This window comes from Manduca sexta, chromosome 21 (genome assembly GCF_014839805.1).
Source record: "Manduca sexta isolate Smith_Timp_Sample1 chromosome 21, JHU_Msex_v1.0, whole genome shotgun sequence".
NCBI classification, from domain to species: domain Eukaryota; kingdom Metazoa; phylum Arthropoda; class Insecta; order Lepidoptera; family Sphingidae; genus Manduca; species Manduca sexta.
In genome coordinates this window covers 260787-283100 of record NC_051135.1, presented here as the reverse complement: position 1 = coordinate 283100, position 22314 = coordinate 260787, and the positions used below count along the sequence as shown (strand labels likewise).

The window sequence follows — 22314 nt, the reverse complement described above, 5'->3', positions numbered from 1 at the left end:
GTTTTATATTTACTCTTTGTGTATTGCGATCACGGTACTAAAAATAGAGTAACAAGACAAACACACATCACGCATTTATCCCCGAAAGGGTATGCAGAGACGCAAAATTAGAGTAATTTGTACGTATTATTTGTGTCTACAAGTCATCGATTTAATATGGCTGTTACCTCCCCTAGCGTTTTTTATTAATATTGACCTTGTTCTTTCATAATATATGTTTATCGAACAAACATTCCGTCGTTGTGTTATAACTCACAAACTCATATTCATAGTGTACGCAATATGAAATGGCTTATGACGTCATGATTACTTTCCCTGGATATTGACTTTTGGCATAATGAACAGAAGGGAGGCGCCATGGGATTCATAATGCGACAATAAAACTAACTGACTGACTAATTTGTTATAAAACTTTATAACAAATTAGTCAGTATATTTCTCATTAAAAAAAAAACTATCAATAAATTAAATTCACGATAATCGAATATTTATTTTTATCTCGTTAACGATTAAAGAAAACCACAAATTTAAAATATTGATTACATTGTAGCGACGCCGCAAATGCGGCACGGTTGACTATGAAACAACCCAATCTTATGAATGTTATTAAAAGACTGGTTTGTAAACAATCATGTTTTACAATCGAATAACTTTCAGGGACCGGAACGGGAATGTCCCAAAAGTTATTCGAAAATTCATTGTATTACGCAGGGTTAAGTAATTTATTATAATCACTTACGATTAATTTTCTAGAGTTTTCCATCTCTTAATTATTAATACACTCCCACAATACATATTATAAATATATAGGTATATTATAAGTATAGTGAGTGTGCTGACATTTAAATTTGAAGAACCTACTTTGAATAAGTCAGGGTTTATCTGAAATATCATACGCCAAGGCGTAATGTATGCAAACCTCTTTTGTGTATAAAGCCGGGGTTGTTGCTGGCGTAATTTAACCACACCGCGTTTTCTTTCATAATATCTTTTGAATAGGAGAAGAGTTTAGATTATACATAGTAATTGAATGTTTATCCACTTCTGTCTTTTCTAAAGGATTCAATAATTTATAAATTAGTGGTGTAATTTATTATAAGTTTTAATGATGCCACAAATATGCATACTTTTCATGGAATTCCCTTTAGTGCGCTCAATGATACGCATTGCAATCATTTTAATTAAGTTAATTTTAATTGCACACAAAACAGTCGCACGGAGCGTGTGGAATTGTATGAAATTAATATTTTTAACTTATGAAATTCGCAACGAACTATATTGCATGAAATTAGTATTTTCTAAATAGACTATGACATGTAGCAATGAACTAACCAGGAAATTGCACACAGTTTTATGTGTGTGGTTTCATTTACCGACGTTCGAAACTAGTCATTTGAATGGAAGATAGCAGAATAACCACACTGATAGGTGCTTGTGGTTTTTTCCAATATAATTTTATCAGCCACATAGGCGCTGTTCTCTCACACACTGACACACACATCACGCATTTATCATCGAAGAGGTATGCGGAGGCACAACCAGGGCACACACTTTTCGCCAAGTGTGTTCCGTCCCATAATGTGATAGGGGGCGAGCCTATCGCCATATTTGGCACAAATTCCAGACTCCGAGCTGATACTGAGCAGAAAATCCCAAATATCACTGCCCGACCCGGTATTCGAACCCAAACCTCAGAGCGTTGCCGTACCGCGCATGCAGGACAACTACGCCACCGAGGCTGTCATTATGTTTTGTTAAGAAAATTTCATATAACATTATTTTATTTTGTCGGTTTAAGATAATATCTCATATTATGTTTTCACTTAAATATTATCTGCAGTATGTTATATATTAGTCCATTGAAAAGTTACATTTGGGGTTGCGTTTTTTAGAGGACGCAATTTTATTTTTTAGAAGTGTAGGGGGGGTCAGTGTAAAGCTAAAACCAAGTTTGTGGGGTCGCCACCCTTGTCCCACGGCCGCCATCTTGGGTTGAAATGGTTTTACGATGTATCTCTTAAACTATTTATCTGACAAAAAATTTATAAACATTTTTGTTGCAAATTAAATTCTCTACAACCTTGGTCCAGTAACTTTTGTCGTAGAACTATAAATAAAAAGTTATAAGCAAAAATGTTAAGCAATTGCTTCATCTGTCCCAAAGCGATTCAGGATCCAAGTAATTCGCGTACAAGCCGACAACCGCGGGTTTGTGTTGTACGTATTATGAACCTTATAAACACACGTTCTGATGACATTGCAATGGACATTGAATTTCTTAACATTTTCGCTTATAACTTTTTTATTTATATTTCTACGACAAAAGTTACTAGACCAAAGTTGTAGAGAATTTAATTTGCAACAAAAAATGTTTATAATTTTTTTTTGTCAGATAAATAGTTTAAGAGATACATCGTAGAAACCATTTCAACTCAAGATGGCGGCCGTGGGACAAGGGTGGCGACCCCACAAACTTGGTTTTAGCTTTACACTGACCCCCCCTACACTTCTAAAAAATAAAATTGCGTCCTCTAAAAAACGCAAGGTAAGGCCTAAAAAATGTAACATTTCAATGGACTATATAACTACTTATGACGTATGATGTCTCCTTAGATTTTTGTTTAAATACGTTTGCAATGTGACTAATCTAAACGTCATGTGATTTTTAGGCAGACAAAATCGTAATGTTTATTATATTAAGCCATATGTTTGATAATGTTATGTTATTGTTTATCAGAGAAAATTTTATATTTATTATCATTAAGCCATTGTTATTGCCTAAAATAAAAAAAAAAATCTGAAATTATGGTACTTACTGCAAACGATTACTATGTTATCATAATTAAGAATATTTATCTTGAAACTTAACAGAAATAACATGCATCCATATAAACTACGATAATACAGGTTCTAGGTTAGCTTTAATAGTTAAATATCATAATAAAATATTAAATTTATAACATATAAAGTATAAATTATGTGAGAACATAATAGACAATAAGAAAATGCATATAGTTATTTGATGTCATGTTCGAACTGCTATTATAGTTTAACAAGCATGAAATACGTGCACACGAACAAACCGAACAATAAAGTCATTGCTTTATTTATTTTCCTGTTCATTCTATACGTGAACTATTTCCTAAGTCTAAGCCGAAGTTCGTGAATAAAGATAAAACATGTTCCAAAATAGTCGTTGAATAGTCAATGTGTTTTTATTATCTTATTTTGGAGATACAAATCTCGTGAAATAATGGAATCTCATTGGTAATTCAACACATTTATACTGTTTAATAATTGTTTTTGATAAGTGATTATAGTCTGTCGTAACATGTAATAAATTTATTTTTAATGACAACAGAAGCAATGCTAATGAGAATGGGGTTTCCATAATTATTTTTATATAAATATTATGCAGTTATATTATGTGTACATAGATTAAAATTGATGAATGAACTATGAATGAAAATATGTAAAAGATTGCTCATACGATAGTATCTCTAATGTTTATCATTAAACATATTGTTACGTAAACTTGTTAGAATCTTCTCAGTACAAAATTCAATATTCTCGTATCTTTCCTTTTACAAATACATTACAAGGTTGCCAGCGTCATTAAGGCATTATAAAGGTACCAGGAATAACGACCTTCAGACACTATCGATTAGGCCCTCCTTTATTACAAACGTTAAAAACGTAGCCAGTGCCTAAAATATATCGATCATACAGCTATCGCAAGCGCGTCGTGATTTCGTGTCTAAATACACAAGTGGAAACAACATCTAATTGATTATTAGGATATAATCGTGACTGGAAGTTTTTTGAAGATTAGTCAGCATGATGAAACGATTTCGCTTTTGGTGACTCCATAGCGGAGTATTTTATGACACATTAGCAAAACGTCAATAAATATTTTTTTACAGGTAGGTGTATCATGATTGATCACAGCTGTCCATGTGCATGAACAATATAGGTATTATCAATTCATTGCCGGTTTTATAATATCTGAGCTTATTAATAAGTAGGGGAAAATTGGAAACTGACACAGAAAATCATTTTATAACGTATAAAAAGCGATGAATTTTAATTGTCAGAGGATGGAAATATTGGCTGTTTATTAAAATGTAAAGTCTTATGGCTCCTGCCTAGAGATGGGTGGATGGTTTAAAATCGGTCATACCACAATGAACATAAATCAATTTCGTTCATTTGCATAGGATTGGAAAACAGGACGCGTACACGGGCCGGCAAATATTTAAATTTCAGTTTCGCAAATTAGAACCGGCAGTAAAATAAACATTGAGAATTATTCTCGATCTGTTTGATTATTAAGCTAAAATTTTCAGAGCACTAGCATAGGATTAAAATGGTATTCAAGTAGTAATAGTAAGTGGTTTGAACTCAGCAAAAACACACTTGTAATATCTTATCTTATAAAGATATTATAATAATTCATAAGCCTTGTTGCATCAGCACTTTTAGACAAAAGGTTATTCTACACCGCATGAAAATAAATGAAATTTCTGACGAAACAATTTGATTGCGGAGATTACCTTTGAAACTAAAGATGTCACTTCAAATAATTTATTTGGATGTATTTGGTATATTTATGTACAACAGTTAAAAAACGAATAAACGTATGCATATCAAAGTCCATACTTCACAGGTATTGCAACACGAGCAGACCCCATTAATGTAATTAAGGTCAAGTTTGCGTTAAAACTGTTTTCGTAAATGCTTAGCACTGACGTAATTACACCGTAATGTCACCTTAATGCTTCATCGACTCGTGCGCAGGAATTTTCGTTCAAGTCTACCTCGCTGTTGTGAACTAAAATAATTTTGCAACGCGTTCACTTGCATAATTTTAGTTTAACTACTGCCGTATATCACCCGATATCTGGCGGGTTAGACGAGAAATGCAATGCCCGGGGCGGTCAGGTGGCGAAAGACCGTGCCTATCTGCGCGTTAACTAGATTTATTATATTACAGGTTTACCCCCTTATTCATAGACGTTTTTTATCTAAGGACGGAGTAAAGCTGTATAGTAATTGTTGGATGTCAATATTAGCCAATCACAACGTCCCTATGTCTACGCACTGTGAAGGCTACCATGCCGTCAGCACTGAGAAACAGATTGTTCTCACAGCTTTACTCCGACCTTAGATAAAAAAACGACTACGAATAAGGGGATTAGTCTGTTGCTTTCTCATAAGGAAATAGGCAATGTATCGGTGTGTGACGGTATGCATAATTTATGGCGAGTGTAAGATCTTTTTGAGCAAAATAATAAAGCACGAAGAATATATTTTTAATGTGTGTTCAGCGATGTATTAAAATATGTGCTTTGAAGTGAAAAATATCAAATTCAATCATAACAGTAAGTTTTCCAATACGCGTCAGTTTGAATTTCAATACTATTTACACAACCAGCTGGTTACTGCAAAATAAAATTCACCTCTGCCACATAAACATAAAGTTTATTTTGCTCCATGTAATAAATTACAGCTAAGTGCCCAAGTTATCGTAGTCAGCTGGTGGCTGCATGTTGTCAATTTTCGTTTATATCACCAGAATCTTAAGGTGTATTTTTCTTTGTAGTTTCCTAAGAGCTTGGTGGTCGAAGTGGATCGGTCCGGTGGGTGTGTCATCGCGGTACACGTCACTCGGCACGTAATCGCCCGCGCAAGGTCGTTCACACAATGTCATGCGTTGCTCGTACGATCGCTCCACTTACCTATATTCAATACATAACAGTAATTTTAAAATTACTCGAAATATCTCAAATCGACACAAAGAAGTTGTTAAAATATATTATAAGTTGAAATTACTGGAAACCACTAGTATAAATCGATTCCGTGAAAACCTTTTTAAAGTTTATATTACGTACGTGGCCCTGAAGCCTGCGGAGTAATTTTTCATAAAGTTTTGTTTTCTAGTATGATTATGTTTACTCGAATTCGCCATAATAATGAAATCTTATCAAAATTCGTGACACCGTTTTACGTGATGCGCAGACAAGTCAGTAGATTATTCATTCATTTTATCTAAAATACAATACGAACAATGTATATTTTACTAACGAACTAGACACCTACGAATAGGGTCGCTATTATACTTCATAGTTAAGTTAAATCGAAAAATATCGCGGTATAAGCGAGGTGTCACGTAATCCGCACTAGAGAGGTGACTAACTCATGTTCTCACGCGATGTTAGACTACAATGCCAACAGATTACACCATTCGAAATCAGCATAGCCACTGCATTATATTCATGTGTATAAATGAGTTGATGTCTCTCGATGCCAAGCGTCAGGAGCTTCATAATTATTATATTCCACAAGATAGTGGCGAGACGTCCATACAACCCGATTCCTACCGTCTTCCCTTTTAGGTTTACTTACTTTTGTGTTACATTTTATTTTCTATTTAATTGGCCAGGATATGTTAACTAAGGCATTTTTTTTGCCACGGGTTACCTTTTGAAATATTTCAACCTTCGCCACTGCCCCAAGGTATTGGTTGTGGGCTTCTTTTCCCGCACTTAGTCCGTAAGATAGTGGAGCCATTGTGCGTATTGCCCCTAGGTAATGTCAGTAATCTTAGTCAGTAAGACGCTAGAATACCTCTTGGTACCTACCCAAACGGACTTCCTTATACAAATACCCACTTAGTGTATAATATCGACGGGTGCAAACTGAAAAAAGTTAACTACAATTTTGAGGTTTTGTTTATTATTGCAGTAACTAACTAAAATATAAATATACATGTACATGCCATATGAAATAATGAAGCGGTAATGAAAATTTCAACGAATTTAGTTTAAAAAAAACAAAATGGGAGCATTTTTTCTTATTATACGCTCTCCTGAAAACTAGCTGTTTTGTATATAGCTCTTTTTACTTTGCACCCGTCGATATATTGTCTCATTTGTGATTTGAGTTGCATTCAAATGTAACTAACGTATATCCACAAATATATTTTTGTATCTAACTGGGTACAGAAGCCAGTCTCCGACAGTGCTCTGTACTTTTTAAAACCCTATTGGCTGTTTGTTAAACTTGCCTATGTTTTTCATTCTTTGTACCTGGCCTTGAATCTTTACAAACCGTCATGGGAACTTCAAAGCATTATTTCCGTTTGGAAAAAAAAAATCTTATGAGACTATTTGTGCAAAATGTAATTAACAATATGCAAAATTTGATTTACCTTAAATTTTAACGGTGGTCGGTTTTTATGATCCGGCTTAAAATCAAATAAAGTTAATGAGACTGATTACATAGTTATGTACTCTGACATATTGATTTTTTTTCATTTTGGACTACTGTTTTAAATTACTACAAAATAATTACTTCATCTACTTATTTTATCCAGAGAGTGTATAAACTTAAATAATAAATATTACTGAAAAAACTAAGTAATTTTGTATGAATTTAAACTTAAATAGTGCTAAAGTATAATAGCGTAACATTTTTGTAAAATATTTTAGTCCATTACAAGAAAATGTTCGCGAAGAAGTCGTTTCATTATGGTAGAGTTAATTGCAAATGAAATTGTCTAAGCTCCAGGCGTCGGCCAAATGCAAAGAAATGTTACTTAGTTACTAGTTACTATTTGAGAAAAAAACTTTTAAGTTTTAAAGTAAGTATTAAGTCGGTATGATTTAGGTACCTCGACTAGTGTAGAAAAAAACTCAACTTTCTGTTAATAAATAAAATTACAACCATCGACTTAAACATAGGTACATTAATTGAGTTATTAATTTGAACTGGTAGTATACTAACTTTCATGTTAATAGATAAACTGAAAAAAGGAAGAATATTAAATTTATCATAATATACCCTACATACACGATAGAAAAATAAACAAACACTTTCACTGACTTTAATTTTAATATTCAAAGCTGTTTCGTCCTTAATATTATAATCGTGCCATCATCATTTTTTTCTTTGATACCGATTAAAACGGTTTTAATAACTCTAGTTTTTGTATAATTAACAAATTCTGTAATTTTTAAACATTTATGCCGCATCCACATTCTAATATATAATCTTTAATTAATATTTTTAAATGATTTATTATACTAGTATGGGTTGTGAAATATAGTTTTAATTAAAACGTGCTAATTGTACTTAGTTGACGGTCGGCTCTTAAGAGCGTTACTTTGAATAGCAAATTATTTCTATGGTTAATTTCGCGTACCACTTTATTGTTATAATATTAGACTTGGGCAGAACTTCGAATAGTTTCCTACTAATATTGGGATAGTTTCAAAGACACTATTTGGCAAAGTTATATTGTATTATGTTATGAATCCCATTATGCTTTGATGAAATATATGATTAGATAAAAATACTTACCCAGGTTCAGAATTTACTGATCTTAATAAAATTTTCAATCATCGGGGCAATATTATTTTCATTGTTATAAAAAATCTGATGGACTAGCCATAAGCTGATTTAAGTTGCTCAAAAACTTATAGGCTAGTCAACAAAAGCATCTCATAAAACTGCTAACAGTAACACCCTTCACATAAACAACAGGAATTCGCGTGGTCTCTATCCGAGCAAATCGAAATATCCTATCACCAGTCACCCAGTTACGATGGTTGCTATCCGGGCGTATCCAAATTATCATGTTTATCTCACTTGTTTGCCTATTTTCAGACATTTTGGTTTACTGTTTTATTTTGAAAAATTACTTGAACCGTTTTATAGTTATTAAGCTTATATTTCTGTTTATCTAATGGGGCTGAGAGAGCTCTCACACTTTGTAAAATGTACTCCCTTTTTCAGTAAGTTGTATACAATATAAATCGCAATTTGTTTCTGCCAGCTCAGTTCCAATACAGCGGGTACTCGGTCAACAATGAAATCGCTCACAAGTGGAGAGAGAGATAGCAAGGATTTATCCAACTAGGTCAAGTACTAGAAGCTTGTGTTAGTATATAGGCAGTTTCTGGGATAGGTTTTGCAACCTAAATATTGCTCTCAGATAAATAATTTATACAATGGTTCAACTTTATTATACGTTTATTTCCGTTAATGACTTAAGATCATTTGAGAATACAAAAACGTAGTATGTCACGTCAGAAACACTATTAAAATAATTTGTTTTATTATATCAGTTTCATTTTTATATTATGAATTAAAAGCATAGGGTATATAAATAAACAGATTACTTAATAAACAGATTACCTTCCTCAATTTTTTTATTGCCTGCAAGAGACGTTTAAAAATAACTTAATAAATCTCGGAAGGTAAAGAGACACAAGAAGGTAAAAATGGTTTTGAGCCGTATAATTGGAGCAAACGTTCATCTCCGGTGGATGTCCATGATCCACTTGGATGTTAATTGGAGAAAAATAAACGTAAAATGCTTTACGCAGAGCTTTCAGGCTTCGTTTTATAGCTTTGTCGACGCCTCGAATGCAAATTGTCGTGTTCCGGATGAATTTAATTGTACGAGTATTTGGGACGCGGCAAAAATGTCTTGTCCTTGTGTAGACATTTTGTTTCACAAAACTGGCGAAATGTTAGAATAGTGACGCATTGCTTCTTTATGTTAAAGTATTAGTTTTGTAAGTTTGTTTGATTTCTACATTACTTATGGTGTTTAATGGAATTCCATTTTTCCATCAACAAAACAAACATTGAACGGAAAACATGAATAGAATTTTCCAATGAATAAATCGAATGCGAGGTCCGTGTTTACAAAGAGAATTGTGTCGATGTTTCAGCAGAATACGGATGTTTTGATACGCATGTCTGTTCAAAACATTACTTTCCATTATGCATAATCTTTGCGTCATCTGGCTATATGATAGATAGTGTTTTGTCTTGTCTGTGTATAGATACTAATAGGGTACCGGACTCATTTTTGTTCTTTACTATTATCAAATATTTACATAATATAAATTATAACACAGAAGGAATTATTAAAATCCGGTAAAAAATCAACAAGTTATATGTCTTTGAATTTCGGTGGAAGGGGTATTTAACAAGAAACAGAAAAGAGACGAAATATCCACATGTGACGTCATCGGGAATTATGACGCGTGCGAAAAAGAGATGAAGCGATATCCCCACATCGCGCCCACTTCTGCACATTACAATATTTTAAATATGAATTACTCGCTCATTTTTAACCAATTGTTATGCAGTTTTCGCAGGAGTGCTTTTTCGTATTATTAACCATTACATATAGAATAATGTACAAAATCAAGCATAGGCCGGTCCCCTATTAACCGCTCGTTATAATTTAGAAACCTCATACATAACATAACCATTTGAAGAAGTAATTCCAGCTGTAGATTCAGTACTTCGAAATATCTGACTTGAAGTTAGTAAAGCTACATCGTTCAAATTCGATATAATCGTTGGCTTGTTGAGTGTCACTTGAAAGTGGATTGTTTTATCTACTTTATCTATTGTATTTCGCGATAGAAATACTATTTGTGGTATTAAATTCTTTGTAGTAGTGGCTACAGAGCATTTATTGCTTGCTCGTTTAATATCAGGCGAAAAAAGAATTATAGTTTTATTGATTGACATATTTAAAAACATTCATTTCGGTAATAAAAATTAATAAATGCTGTGAAGATTCATGAGTTGTATACATAACCTCTATGATAACAAGAATACGACTATATACAAAACATTCGAAAATTGGATATCCACCTACGTGACTTCAACGAGGCAAAGCTTAGAAATAATCTAAGGGTTAAAGGATTGGTTTCCCATTATTATGAGCACATACTTTTAATTAAATTTACATGTTTGCATATGTTACAATTCATTTATTATGAAAAGGATTTTCATTCTAAATTATATAAGATCTAATTTGCAAGTTTTCAAATTGTTGTCGGATCCGTAATAGGTATATACCTCCTCCTTAGCTTATCCAAATTACTACATTAATATATTAATTTATGTAGGTATACAATTACCCATCAGCTAATAGAGTACTTATAAAGCTTTGTTTTGGCAGTGTTGCCATAAACGACGGAAAATATTTGCTGTCGAAACAGGTCACAAGGCAAAGATTACATTTACATAATACTTGTTAACACATAACATTGTATCGTAAAATAAATATGTGCATTGTTTTTTGATTATTGATAACGTTTCTGATAAGGTGTGTTTACTATTTCATACAAAAATAGTATTTTCGAACAATCAGGCTTCAGTACCAATATGAATACCGTATTTATTAAATATAAAGAGATAGAGAATTTATAATTATGAAAAATTAAAGAAAGATGGGCACCGAAATACTTAACAATAAATATCTAGGATATAAACCCATAAATGAAATTTAATCATAAATCAATTACGATTTCTGTCAATGGTATGATTTTTTATAATATTTTTTCTAGGCTTCATTTTAATTATCAAGGTTTTCTATGGTTTGTTATGAAACATAGGCCGATTAAAACATTCGGTAAGTAGGTATTTGAAAACATGTGTATAGGAAATTTTGAACCATGTTCATATTTACTTTATAACTTCAAACAAAATTCTACGCGCGCGTACACTTTGTGAAACTTAGCGATAAATTTATAATTACAGATCCGGCATTACGACCGCCGTACTTTGACTCGACGTTAATATCCACCGAAATTAACTCGTGTTATAAAACAAAGAACGAAGTTCGCACCTACGAAGTTTATAATGGTTTTGGATGTTTGTTAGAAGTAAATGCAGTCCGTTGGTCGAATTTGGTTGACATAACAAAAATAGACCCTGCTTTGGATTAGCATATGTGCAAATTTTTATCCGGGAAAGATACAGAATGACTATTACGAACAAGATATTACATGCCGTGAGAGTCGCGTTAAGCAAGTAATGTCCGGTTTCGAACAGGCCGGGATAATTTTCGACAGTCAAAGGGTAATTGTATCGTTAGTGGACACTATCTAGACGATACTCCACTTACTATCAGATGCATTGTACTGCCGAGTGTCATACCACGTATACAATGAAATCATAGCAGTATAAAAAACTGTATTGAGACTGTTCGAGGACTGATGATAGCGCGGTTGGATGGTATTTGTTAAAGTAGCATTATTGTTGCTATAACAACGTGACAAGTTAGCGCCTATTTAAGGGGAGCGTGGGTGTGACCTGTCCCATAAAGTGAATCGTTTTGCGGCGATAAAGTGTTCAGTTTTCCGACACCTGTGTTTAAATAGGCGTTTATGGTTTTATTTTCGAAATATTATAGTTGTACGGCTTATTTTGCATTCTACATGATACGAAATATGTAGTTTTATGTGAACATTTGCAATGCAAAGTTAATTTATCGTAGTGATGTTTTTGCGACTAACAACGGTTTTCTATGCTATAGAAAAATATAAAATACCTCATGCAATAACATCTGTATATAACAATATATAATGTATCTTACCAACATTTGTATACTAACAGCAAAAATAATCCGATTTGTAACAAGTCCGCCTAACATTGATAGCATACTTTCGAATGTGACAAGGATATGACAAAGCTTTGAAACCGCACCTGTACGTAACCTAGCGTAGGATACCGGACGCGCCGGGTCTAATCACGAGGCCGTTTCCGATATTTACGCGACAACCTTACTGACTCGACTAGTAATATCTCCGGCCTGAGCATATTTATTATGTGAAATACATATCGGTGTTGTAAAGACCGGAATTGGTAGCTCTGTATGAATAGATTGTTTGCTTGTATTAAATGTCTTTAGCGAGCCTTAATTAAGCAAGAAAATTTATTTAATTTCAATTTCGTAGGCAATTTTTACTATGTATACACGGCAGGCTTTCTGCTAATTTTGAAGCTTGCGGCAAGTTGCATGTGAATAGAATCATTAAAATATTACCGAAAGTGTAAATAAAATCGGAAGTTCTTGCGCAATATATTAGTGTGAGGACTTGCTAGTTTAAATTTAGCTTCAGCACCTGAGGTGTTGGAAATAAACTAGTTAAAATCATGCTAAGTAGTAAATATATTAATTTATTAGGTAGTTGTCTATAATTAATTAAAATCTTCTTACTAATGAGGACGGTTGTAAAAAAGTTAGGCATTACATAACATTGCCTATAAAATAAAAAGAATTTAGGAGTCTTCTCAAATGTTGTTTCAATATCTATTGAAAATAATATAATGCACCTTGACGTATAAAATAAATATTTCAAAGTGATGTTCATTTTATATTTGGTAAGAGATTTTATGGTTAATTTGGTGTCTTTCGCAGTACACAGCGAAGTAAATTACCATGATTACATAGATTAATTTCATTCGCTTTTCCGTGCTGCCAATTGCTGAAATTCTCATTTAGCGAAAATGGGAGCCATTAACTGCAAATTATATCTCATTTCAAAAGTGATGACTGATGCCGCTTGTAACGCGAAAAAAGTATTTTTTTTTTATAAAACAGTGGAATATTTGCTCCCTTAATCTATCTATACTTATAATAAATCTGTAGAGAGGTCAATTCTGTACATGAAATATATTTCCAAAATAACTATCAGGGGTGATTAGGGATCGATACTGATGCCAAAAATGCAATTAGTAAAATTTTTGTCTGTCTGTCTGTCTGTCTGTATAACCGTTATAGAAACAAAAACTACTCGACGGATTTTAACGAAACTTGGTACAATTATTTGTCATACTCCTGTGCTGGTTATAGTATACTTTTCATCACGCTACAATTAATAGGAGTAGAGCAGTGAAGGGAAATGTTGGGAAAACGGGAGAAGTTACTCCATTTTTAAGCTACCGTCGCCTGTGCAACCTTAATGGTTAAAGCTACACAGAAATCATGTATGACGGAAATGTTCTCCTTAAAATTATGTAAAAAATATCCCACGACAGCATATGTCTATCTTTTATGGTTGACTCACAGTAACACGTGTAACTCCTGATAGCTTAGCAGTTCGAAGCTTTCTCATTATATTTGTCTACTCTTACGTTTATAAAACTCTCAGTCATCCCTAATTAAAAAAGTTAACATTATTAAATATTCCATAAAAAATAATCATAGAAATCGGTATAGAAACACCAAAGTTATACATGAAATACGCTAATAATAAGCCATCATGCGTGAATACTGAATCATGCTATAAGGATTATTTTGGATATATATAAGGTCGCGAACGCACAGGCAGGCGGCTTGCTTGGCACCTAGAGGCTAGCGAATCACCTAGCGAGTAGCTTCGTAAAACGAACATTCTCGAACGTTCGCGACCGGCTCCATTTTTGAAGTCCGAAATCCACGCGGGCGAAGCAACGAGCGGAAGCTAGTATTTAAATAAAATATTAGTAAGTCACTACAAATGTCAATGAGAGTTATAAATGGTGTAACTAAACTAAAATAAATTAACGCAGTTTTCGTAATACATCAACAAATTTAGACAAAACATCAAATATAAAATAATGTTTTTTTTATGTTTACGCAAATGTTAGTCATCGAAATAAAACTTTTATTTATTTTTTTATAATTGTAAATTGTAGATAGATTTGTAGCATAAACTTTTTGGATGATCTATACCTCAATCCGCCACGTGACCATGAAGGCTGCAGTCTTCGAAACTTCGAAAGAAAATTATAAAATAAAAAATCACAGTAAAATCCGAAAACTAGTTTTATTTCGATGTCAAATATAAACAGTAATTTGGCCGTTTGTTTGCAGTAACATTATTGTACTGAAAAAGTTGGGTAGTTTTTGTCCGCTTGGGTCAATGTTATTATAATTGGGTTTCATGCTATATTCATTTGCAACAAAAACTTAGGTCATTATCACAATATTTGGTGTTCAAATGCGAAACATTTATATTAGCCTTTTGTGTTATATTTGATGGGCTTCTAATAATAGTCTACAAGCTTCAGAGCTAAGCTAAATTAGATCCTGCCTTTCTTATTATAAGATTCCAAATCCAGTATATCTTTTTAGATAAAAACGTGATTAAACTTTATTGTATTTTTGTAATACTGTAATAATATATTATATTCGAGGAAATATGTATAACTGGGAGGATCTCTTCGGTTAGACTTAAGAGAAACGTTTATTCAAAATTATATTCAAAATATGAAGAAATTTAAATTAGTATTCTTGAAAAATGAATCTGATTTTATTATAAGTTTTATTCGCGAGCATATTATACTGTACCAAGTTTGGGCATTTCCTACGTTAATAATAGAATATAAATATATCCGCCCGGATATCCCCTACCGCATATGTAAAACCCGCTATTGTGGTCAACTTTTTTGTTTCGCGTTTTGATATCGGTCTGTGTTTATCCGGTTCCAAATGGACTGGCATTATTGTGGCGACTGGCGAGGGGTAATCATTTCTCACCTATAGACACTATATTTGGACCCTACTCCACATATCATCAGGTACTTTCCCGTGCCCGTGTATGAAGAAAATGATTCAATTATACCTTTATTATTAGACTGACACGTAGAAATTTAACACCTGAATTCTCTAATTGCCTGGAGTCTAGACGTGGAAAGTTTTCTCATTACAGTCCCTACACTATTCCGCAGTCCGGGCGCTCATTACGCTATTATGGTTATTCACTTTTCTCCTTACGCTTTAATGAAGATAGACATAAGACCGTTTACACATTATTATTGTTTGTTTCGTGTATTTAAATTAAAATGTTTATTATGTTTTTTATTCTTGTACGTCAGTCTATATGTAATTATAGTTATTGATATATTTGTTAATCTTTGATTGATTTTCTAGTTTCTATGTGACTTTCATTACTAAAGTCGCACATTAACGCATCGTTTGTTCTCCGAGTGTGGTGAAATGTTTCAAGCTATATTTATTGGTAATATTGCAAATTTTGTGTGATGCTTAACTGATAGCAAATCTAACAATATATTTACCATCGTTTTATAGCATTCTTATAATTTTATATAGGTAACTGTATGGGTAGGTTACACATAATTGATTTATCAAAATGTAAATACAATTTTATACACAAAGTAATTGTTTATTCCTTAATTATTGTAAAGGCAATTGCATGTAATTTAATGACTATCCCCTTGCTGATTGTTTGACGAAAAATTGGTCGTGGCCTTTCACGGTTAACTGGATGTACTTAAAAATATTTTAATTGGAATTAATATAAATGATCTGTCTGTTTGCATGACTTTAAATTTTCATACAGTTAAAATAATGGTATCATTTCTAATAACTCAATACAATTATTAATTTACCTTGACATACAGTAAGCACATAAATATTATAAAGGATTAAGTATATCGCACAGCTAGAGGCCACACGATTTCATAGGCTGAATCAGTGTAAACATTAGACAACTTTGCCGGTAAACGATGTTTTTTGATATTAAAAAAAACTGAACGCTTTCCAAATATTGAAGTCTCCAAGTAATACTTACTCTACGTAAATATTAGGTACTAGCAGTATCAACTTTACACAGTAGCTGTTTTTATGATATTTACTACTTCAATCTGTCATATATTATCACAAAATATTTAATCTATATTAGATATACTTATTAAAATTAACTTTGACTTTACGGATGAACAACACCTCAGTCCCCCCGTGACCATGAAGGCTGCAAAGTCTTCGAAACGTCGGAGAAAAGTAAAATATTAAAACCGCGATAAAATGCGAAAAGTAGTTTAATTTTAATGTCTAAAATTCGCGCAAATATAAGAAATCATTATAGATATACTAAGCTATGTTTAAAGCTTAACTCCAAGTCAAGTGGTCCGCGTCGCCATCGGCGGTGCCGTCTGGTCTATCATGTTGAAGGTTGCATATGTATTGATACATGACGTTTATTGTAAGGTCAATTTTGTATCCTATTTGCACTGTCAAGCATAACGTTCAATAATTGAATCTTTTAATCTTGATATAGATAAGGTAAAACTTTTATGATTCATATTTCCGCTCGTGTAATCTAGTGTATTTATAATATTGTACTTCAATATGTTCATTTTAAAAGTGTAACCACGGAAAAGAGTAGAAAAATTAAATATTTTAAAGCGAATACAGAGAAAGAAATGCTGTTAATGGCCTAAATAAATAAGAGTGGCTGGTACACGGAGCGGGATAGCTTCGGGCGTTGTCCCAACTTAAAGAGAAACATTTATAAAGTCATGTTTTATTGAAAACTTGGTAGCTTTTCGCAGTAGAATTTAGAAGTTTTATTAAAAAATGTTTGAGACAAATTTGGGAGTAGGGTATAATAAAAAAATGGCACTGCAATCTGTCAGCTTTTGCCTTTTGTAAACTATAGAAGGCAGAAGAGCTTCGATTTTTACTGCCTATGCTCCATAACTTCTCAATGAGTTTACTTTATCAACACTCTTAACGTTTTCCAGTCTGTATATTTCAAGACGCGGCTTCGTAAAGCAAAAATTACTTTCCTTCCATTACATGTTCTCAACATGTCTCAACTTTGAAACGCCACACATGTACGGAAAAACATAGCAAATATCGATCGATGTTCCACTACAATTTATCATAAAATAATAAAGCATTGCCTTGGTATCGGCTTATAGTTGCTTGTCAGTCACTCAGTAACAGCTAATGGAGCTGAAAATAGTATGCTCATAACGTGTTACTAGTGGTGAGGTGCAATTTCAAAGTGCAGTGAACACGACAGATGATTGTGATAGTATTTATACGTTAGCCAGTGAAGGTTATGGGTGTTTACGGGACTCGACACGTTTTACCTAACCGTTTTATACTTGCGGACTGACTATAATGGGTTGCATATTATAAATTCACTTTAAAATCGATTGTAGGAAAATAACTTGACTAGAACCTAGATTTATTGATGCAGGCTTTGTTCATTGAAGGAATTCACAACGATAACTGCATGGGTTAATTTATAACTCTATTGATGTTCATGATTTTGGTATCGGAAACGTTCTAATCATAATATTACTGAAACTATCAAGTTTCTGACATTAATTTCTTGTATGGTTAAAGTTCCTTAGAATTTAATACTTCTTAGGTCATACAAGTAAATTAAAGCAAAGTGATTAGCGCACAAGACAAATTGTTGTTAATTGCTGCAACAATGAAACAAGATTACCCGTCTGTGTCGCTATGACGTCACGTTTTAAGCGATTAGGTGTTCTACCAGCAATTACGAAGAGATAAAAATCTGGTTTTTAAAGAAATCAATATGGATTGGTGGCAACTGATTCCTCGGAGGGATATATTTGCAGTGCCGGAATGTTTGGCAGCACTCGACTCGAGGGTTAGTTTAATAACTACACTCCTTTCTATTTTCTTTTTTAAACGTTATTCTACAAGCTAAACATATAATTATGTAGGTATTTTACTAAGTCTTGTCTCATTATTTGTTTATCGTCCCTAGTTTCTACAGGTCTGCAGCTCTATGCCTTTAAAAATTATACGGTTAATGTATAACTTATTCTCAGTGTTTTATTGAATAAATATTTAACTATTTTGCATACCTACATGGTACGAGTAAATTAACAAACAAATAATTTTAAATAAAACAAACGAGTATTATTTATTTCGTGACATTTTGCTATTGCATTCGTAATATTGAAATCAAACATTATTTTGGTTCGGTAAAATATGCAATATGTTTCAATTTCTATTTCAAATATCACTGAATTGTATTCGTTTTAACAGAATTAGCATAGTTTCATATATAAAAATTCCATTGTTGCATCATCACATCGAAACGTTCGTTGCAAGAACTGTAATAAAATTTACATTTTACTTTGGCTGTTTCAATCCATCGTGCGAATTGCAATATTCTTACTTCATTATCTTTTTAAATTCAAAAAGCTAGAAAATATTCTATTCAAATATAACTAGATAATTATATTCTTAGAATGTACTTATTCAGGTTCTTCATATTTATGTTCATTTTCTCTAGATCTTTTAAGGAAAGTACTCCTACTTGCACAACGTGACATGCTACTGTTACCACTACACCTCATAAATAATTTTTACATCTTGTTGCCACATTGTGATTTGTGCTCGCTCATCGTGACGCACCCAATTCGTATGTGTGCCGTGACGAAAATTTTGCCCATATTGAGCAACTGAGTGCTATGAAAATCCATAACTAGACCATCATGGCTGAAAGTGATATTAATCACGCAAAATCAAACAGTAACACATGCAATGAAGTGTAGACTTTATGGGATTACTTTAAGATTTAGAATCGTTTGGTGTAGAGGCAAGGTCATGTCGGGTCACCTTGACAGCGTCGTTGCACAGCTGAGTGTCAGCCGTCGGGCGCTACGGATCACTTCCGGAACTTGATCATTGATCTCGCTGTTCGCGTAATGAACTTTCCGCATATTTCTTACTCGTATCAATCCAGCGCCATGTAGTTATTTGTTCGGAATTTTATTGAAGAATACATGATTAATTGTAAAAAAATCCGTATTTTAAGCTCTCGAGAAAATACGGCTATCACATTAATAAAAAATTGTCATTCTGTATTAGAAATTGAATGTATGTAGGTACCTGACGGTTTCGTTCCAACATTTAGTTTAAATATAAATGCTACCTAACTTACGTTATTTGACTTTGATGTTTTCACAGAATTCCTTTTCGCAGAAATATCAGAGTTGTTAGATTATTTCAATTCACTACTTATACACGTTTCAAAAATTTTATTCTACGAAATTTACCCTTCTATCGCCCACCATAGTTATAAATAATTCATAAGGCTTTGTTGTGGCGAGATTTTAGATGGTTCCATATCTGGATATCTCCTTTATTAAGTTTAATCTCTAAATAATACCGCTGTATATTCGAAGCAACACTCCGTGACAATTAATTTCAAATCTCTTTCAAATTCGTTCATATTATATCAGGAATGAAATTAAAGTATTTTATGGTTGTCGCCCCGAGTTAGTATTTATAGTAGCGGGCTACATGCCAGTAAATTCTGTGAAATCATTCGGTCCGAAGCCCTTGACGCCGTCAAAATATGTATTAAAATTTATTTAGAAGAATTCCGTTTGGGAATATTTGGGAATGAAGTTACCAAGTTACGTTCACCTTAAATATTCAATTTCAGGCATGAACAAAGAAATAAAATATCCTCCTTTCAATATTTCACCCATTGTTCTTATTCTATCATCTTTGAAAGAATTAAAAGACTTAATTAACATAACTTTTCTTTTATTTGCAGGGCATGGCATTCACGATCGAAGAGCGCCAGACCCTCGGCATCCACGGTCTGCTGCCAGCTCGCGTGAAGACCCAGGAGGAGCAGGTCCAATTGTGCAAACTCTCCATCGAGCGATATGAGAACCCGCTCAATAAATACATCTACTTGATGGGACTTTTGGTAAGTCAAACGAAAGTCGATTCAATTGGCTTTGAAACGAAATGGTAATTGAATCACGAATGAAGGTTAATTTATATTTAGAGCAAATTTTGTATTAAAATTAGGGTTGGTGTAGATCTATATAAAACGCAATGTTTTTTTCGGTACGCGTAAAAACATTTTTTTATACGCATACCAACCGCAACTGAAAAAAATACTATTTTAAAAAATAAACTGCAAAATCTGCCAAAGCTAATTGCTTTTAAAATAAAGTGTGAAGTCAAAGAAAATCAACACACTTTAGCCTTTGTGAGTGTCTCGTTAAACGTTTTCACGGTTGGACGCGTCGGCAAGGCTACATGCACTGATGCGACACGCTCGCCGCTTCTCCGAGCTGAACTCCTGCACTCGAGTCTCAGCATTCCCGACAAGGACGTTCCAGAAACTATCTTTAGCCGCTGCTTATGTTTACGAATAATTCTAAATTAGGATTGTTTTGCGGCTGTTGAGTTTTGTTTGCTTTCGCTCTGACGTAAACATTAATTATGTGATCATTCTTTTATTTTTGTATGGATGTTTATTTAATCTTATTTTAGGCCGTAATTATGATCCTTAAGGCTGAATTTTTAATCATCAAAAAAAGTTAATTCGTAGGATAAACTATAACTCAAATAATTAAGAATGACAGTCGCATGTATAAAGTTGTAAATTTATCTCACTGTGATATTGATTCAGGTTATAATTTATTTGATTAATAAATTTAATAATTTTCCCTTAGAAGTATCATATGGCCTTTTTGTTTATCATTGTTGTGTTGCGCTGCAATTATCATGAGATTGAGTCAATAAAAGTGATTAATTGGTTGACGAAGTAGATGTTATTGAAGTTTAGTCATTTTATGACGCACTAGGTCAAACCCGGTGGGAATACTTCAAAGAAACAATATAATTATTATAGGAAGAGAAACCTAAGAGCCTGTTCAGACGGTGTATCACGTAGGTACATGTGTTTTCATATGTATGAGATCTGTGTGGGGTTTTAGAGCATCATTTGTAAAAAAAATTACACTGTTTATGAACAGTGTACATCGCATACGCATTGCCTTTATTGTGCTACCATCAGCTCATTTATAAAAGCGCGGGAAGCTCGTACCCAGCAGGGTGTAAATGAGTTTCTCCGGATGATTTAACGCTGGGTCGTAAGACATGTGATCTAACTGTCTAGTGGTCCCTGAAGCTAGGCGATAGTATAGTATTTTGTTCCGAAAACTGAAAAGGGTGTACACATAGATTTAAGAAATCACTTTACTCTGTCTATGGGCGTAGATACACGAGTTCTTATTTGCAGGACCGCAATGAACATCTTTTCTACCGCTTCGTGGGTGAGAACGTGGCTGAGATGATGCCGATCGTGTACACGCCTACGGTGGGTCTCGCGTGTCAAAAGTTCGGATTGGTGTACCGCCGTCCACGCGGCCTCTTTATCACCATTCACGATAAAGGACATGTCTACGATGTTTTGAAGAACTGGTGAGTTGAATACTTTGTAGGACATCAGTAGTATAGATGCGACTTTTTGTTACTATATAATAGTTTACAGCTAAAGTGAGGGTTTGGTTATATTGTGACAAGAATATTATCATTTAGAAATTAATTTGATTCGAATTGTAATTGACCTCTATAATTGCTTTCATAAGAAAAATATACTCGACTATATTATGTTGCAAACACTGTTAATTATATAATTTGTGTTATACTTTCGTAGGCCCGAAACAGACGTCCGCGCCATAGTAGTAACAGACGGCGAGCGTATCCTGGGCCTGGGCGACCTTGGCGCTTGCGGCATGGGCATCCCCGTGGGCAAGCTGTCGCTGTACACCGCACTCGCCGGCATCAAACCGCACCAGTGTCTGCCCATCACTCTTGGTAAGATTATATTTTTTTTTTACCAGAAGAATTAAAACAATCAAATATCAACCATTGAAGTACCGGTGCATAATTTCAATTAATTATTTATGTGT

General features: G+C 33.4%; 1 protein-coding gene and 1 long non-coding RNA gene across 4 annotated transcripts in view; one reads left to right on the top strand and one right to left on the bottom strand.

The window, feature by feature from the left end:
* LOC115447880 (NADP-dependent malic enzyme) overlaps positions 1-22314 on the top strand; it is a 41708-nt gene that overhangs the window by 15221 nt on the left and 4173 nt on the right. For all 3 annotated transcript variants that reach the window (XM_030175159.2, XM_030175169.2, XM_030175178.2), the window contains exons 3-5: positions 20157-20315; positions 21642-21823; positions 22059-22219. In XM_030175159.2, coding sequence (XP_030031019.1) covers positions 20157-20315; positions 21642-21823; positions 22059-22219 — 502 coding nt within the window. The remainder of the gene's footprint in view (positions 1-20156; positions 20316-21641; positions 21824-22058; positions 22220-22314) is intronic.
* LOC119190063 lies at positions 5463-8449 on the bottom strand. Its single transcript, XR_005112755.1, has 2 exons — positions 8362-8449; positions 5463-5738 (listed from the first exon to the last, which is right to left on the bottom strand). It is a non-coding gene; the product is annotated as an uncharacterized LOC119190063 (long non-coding RNA).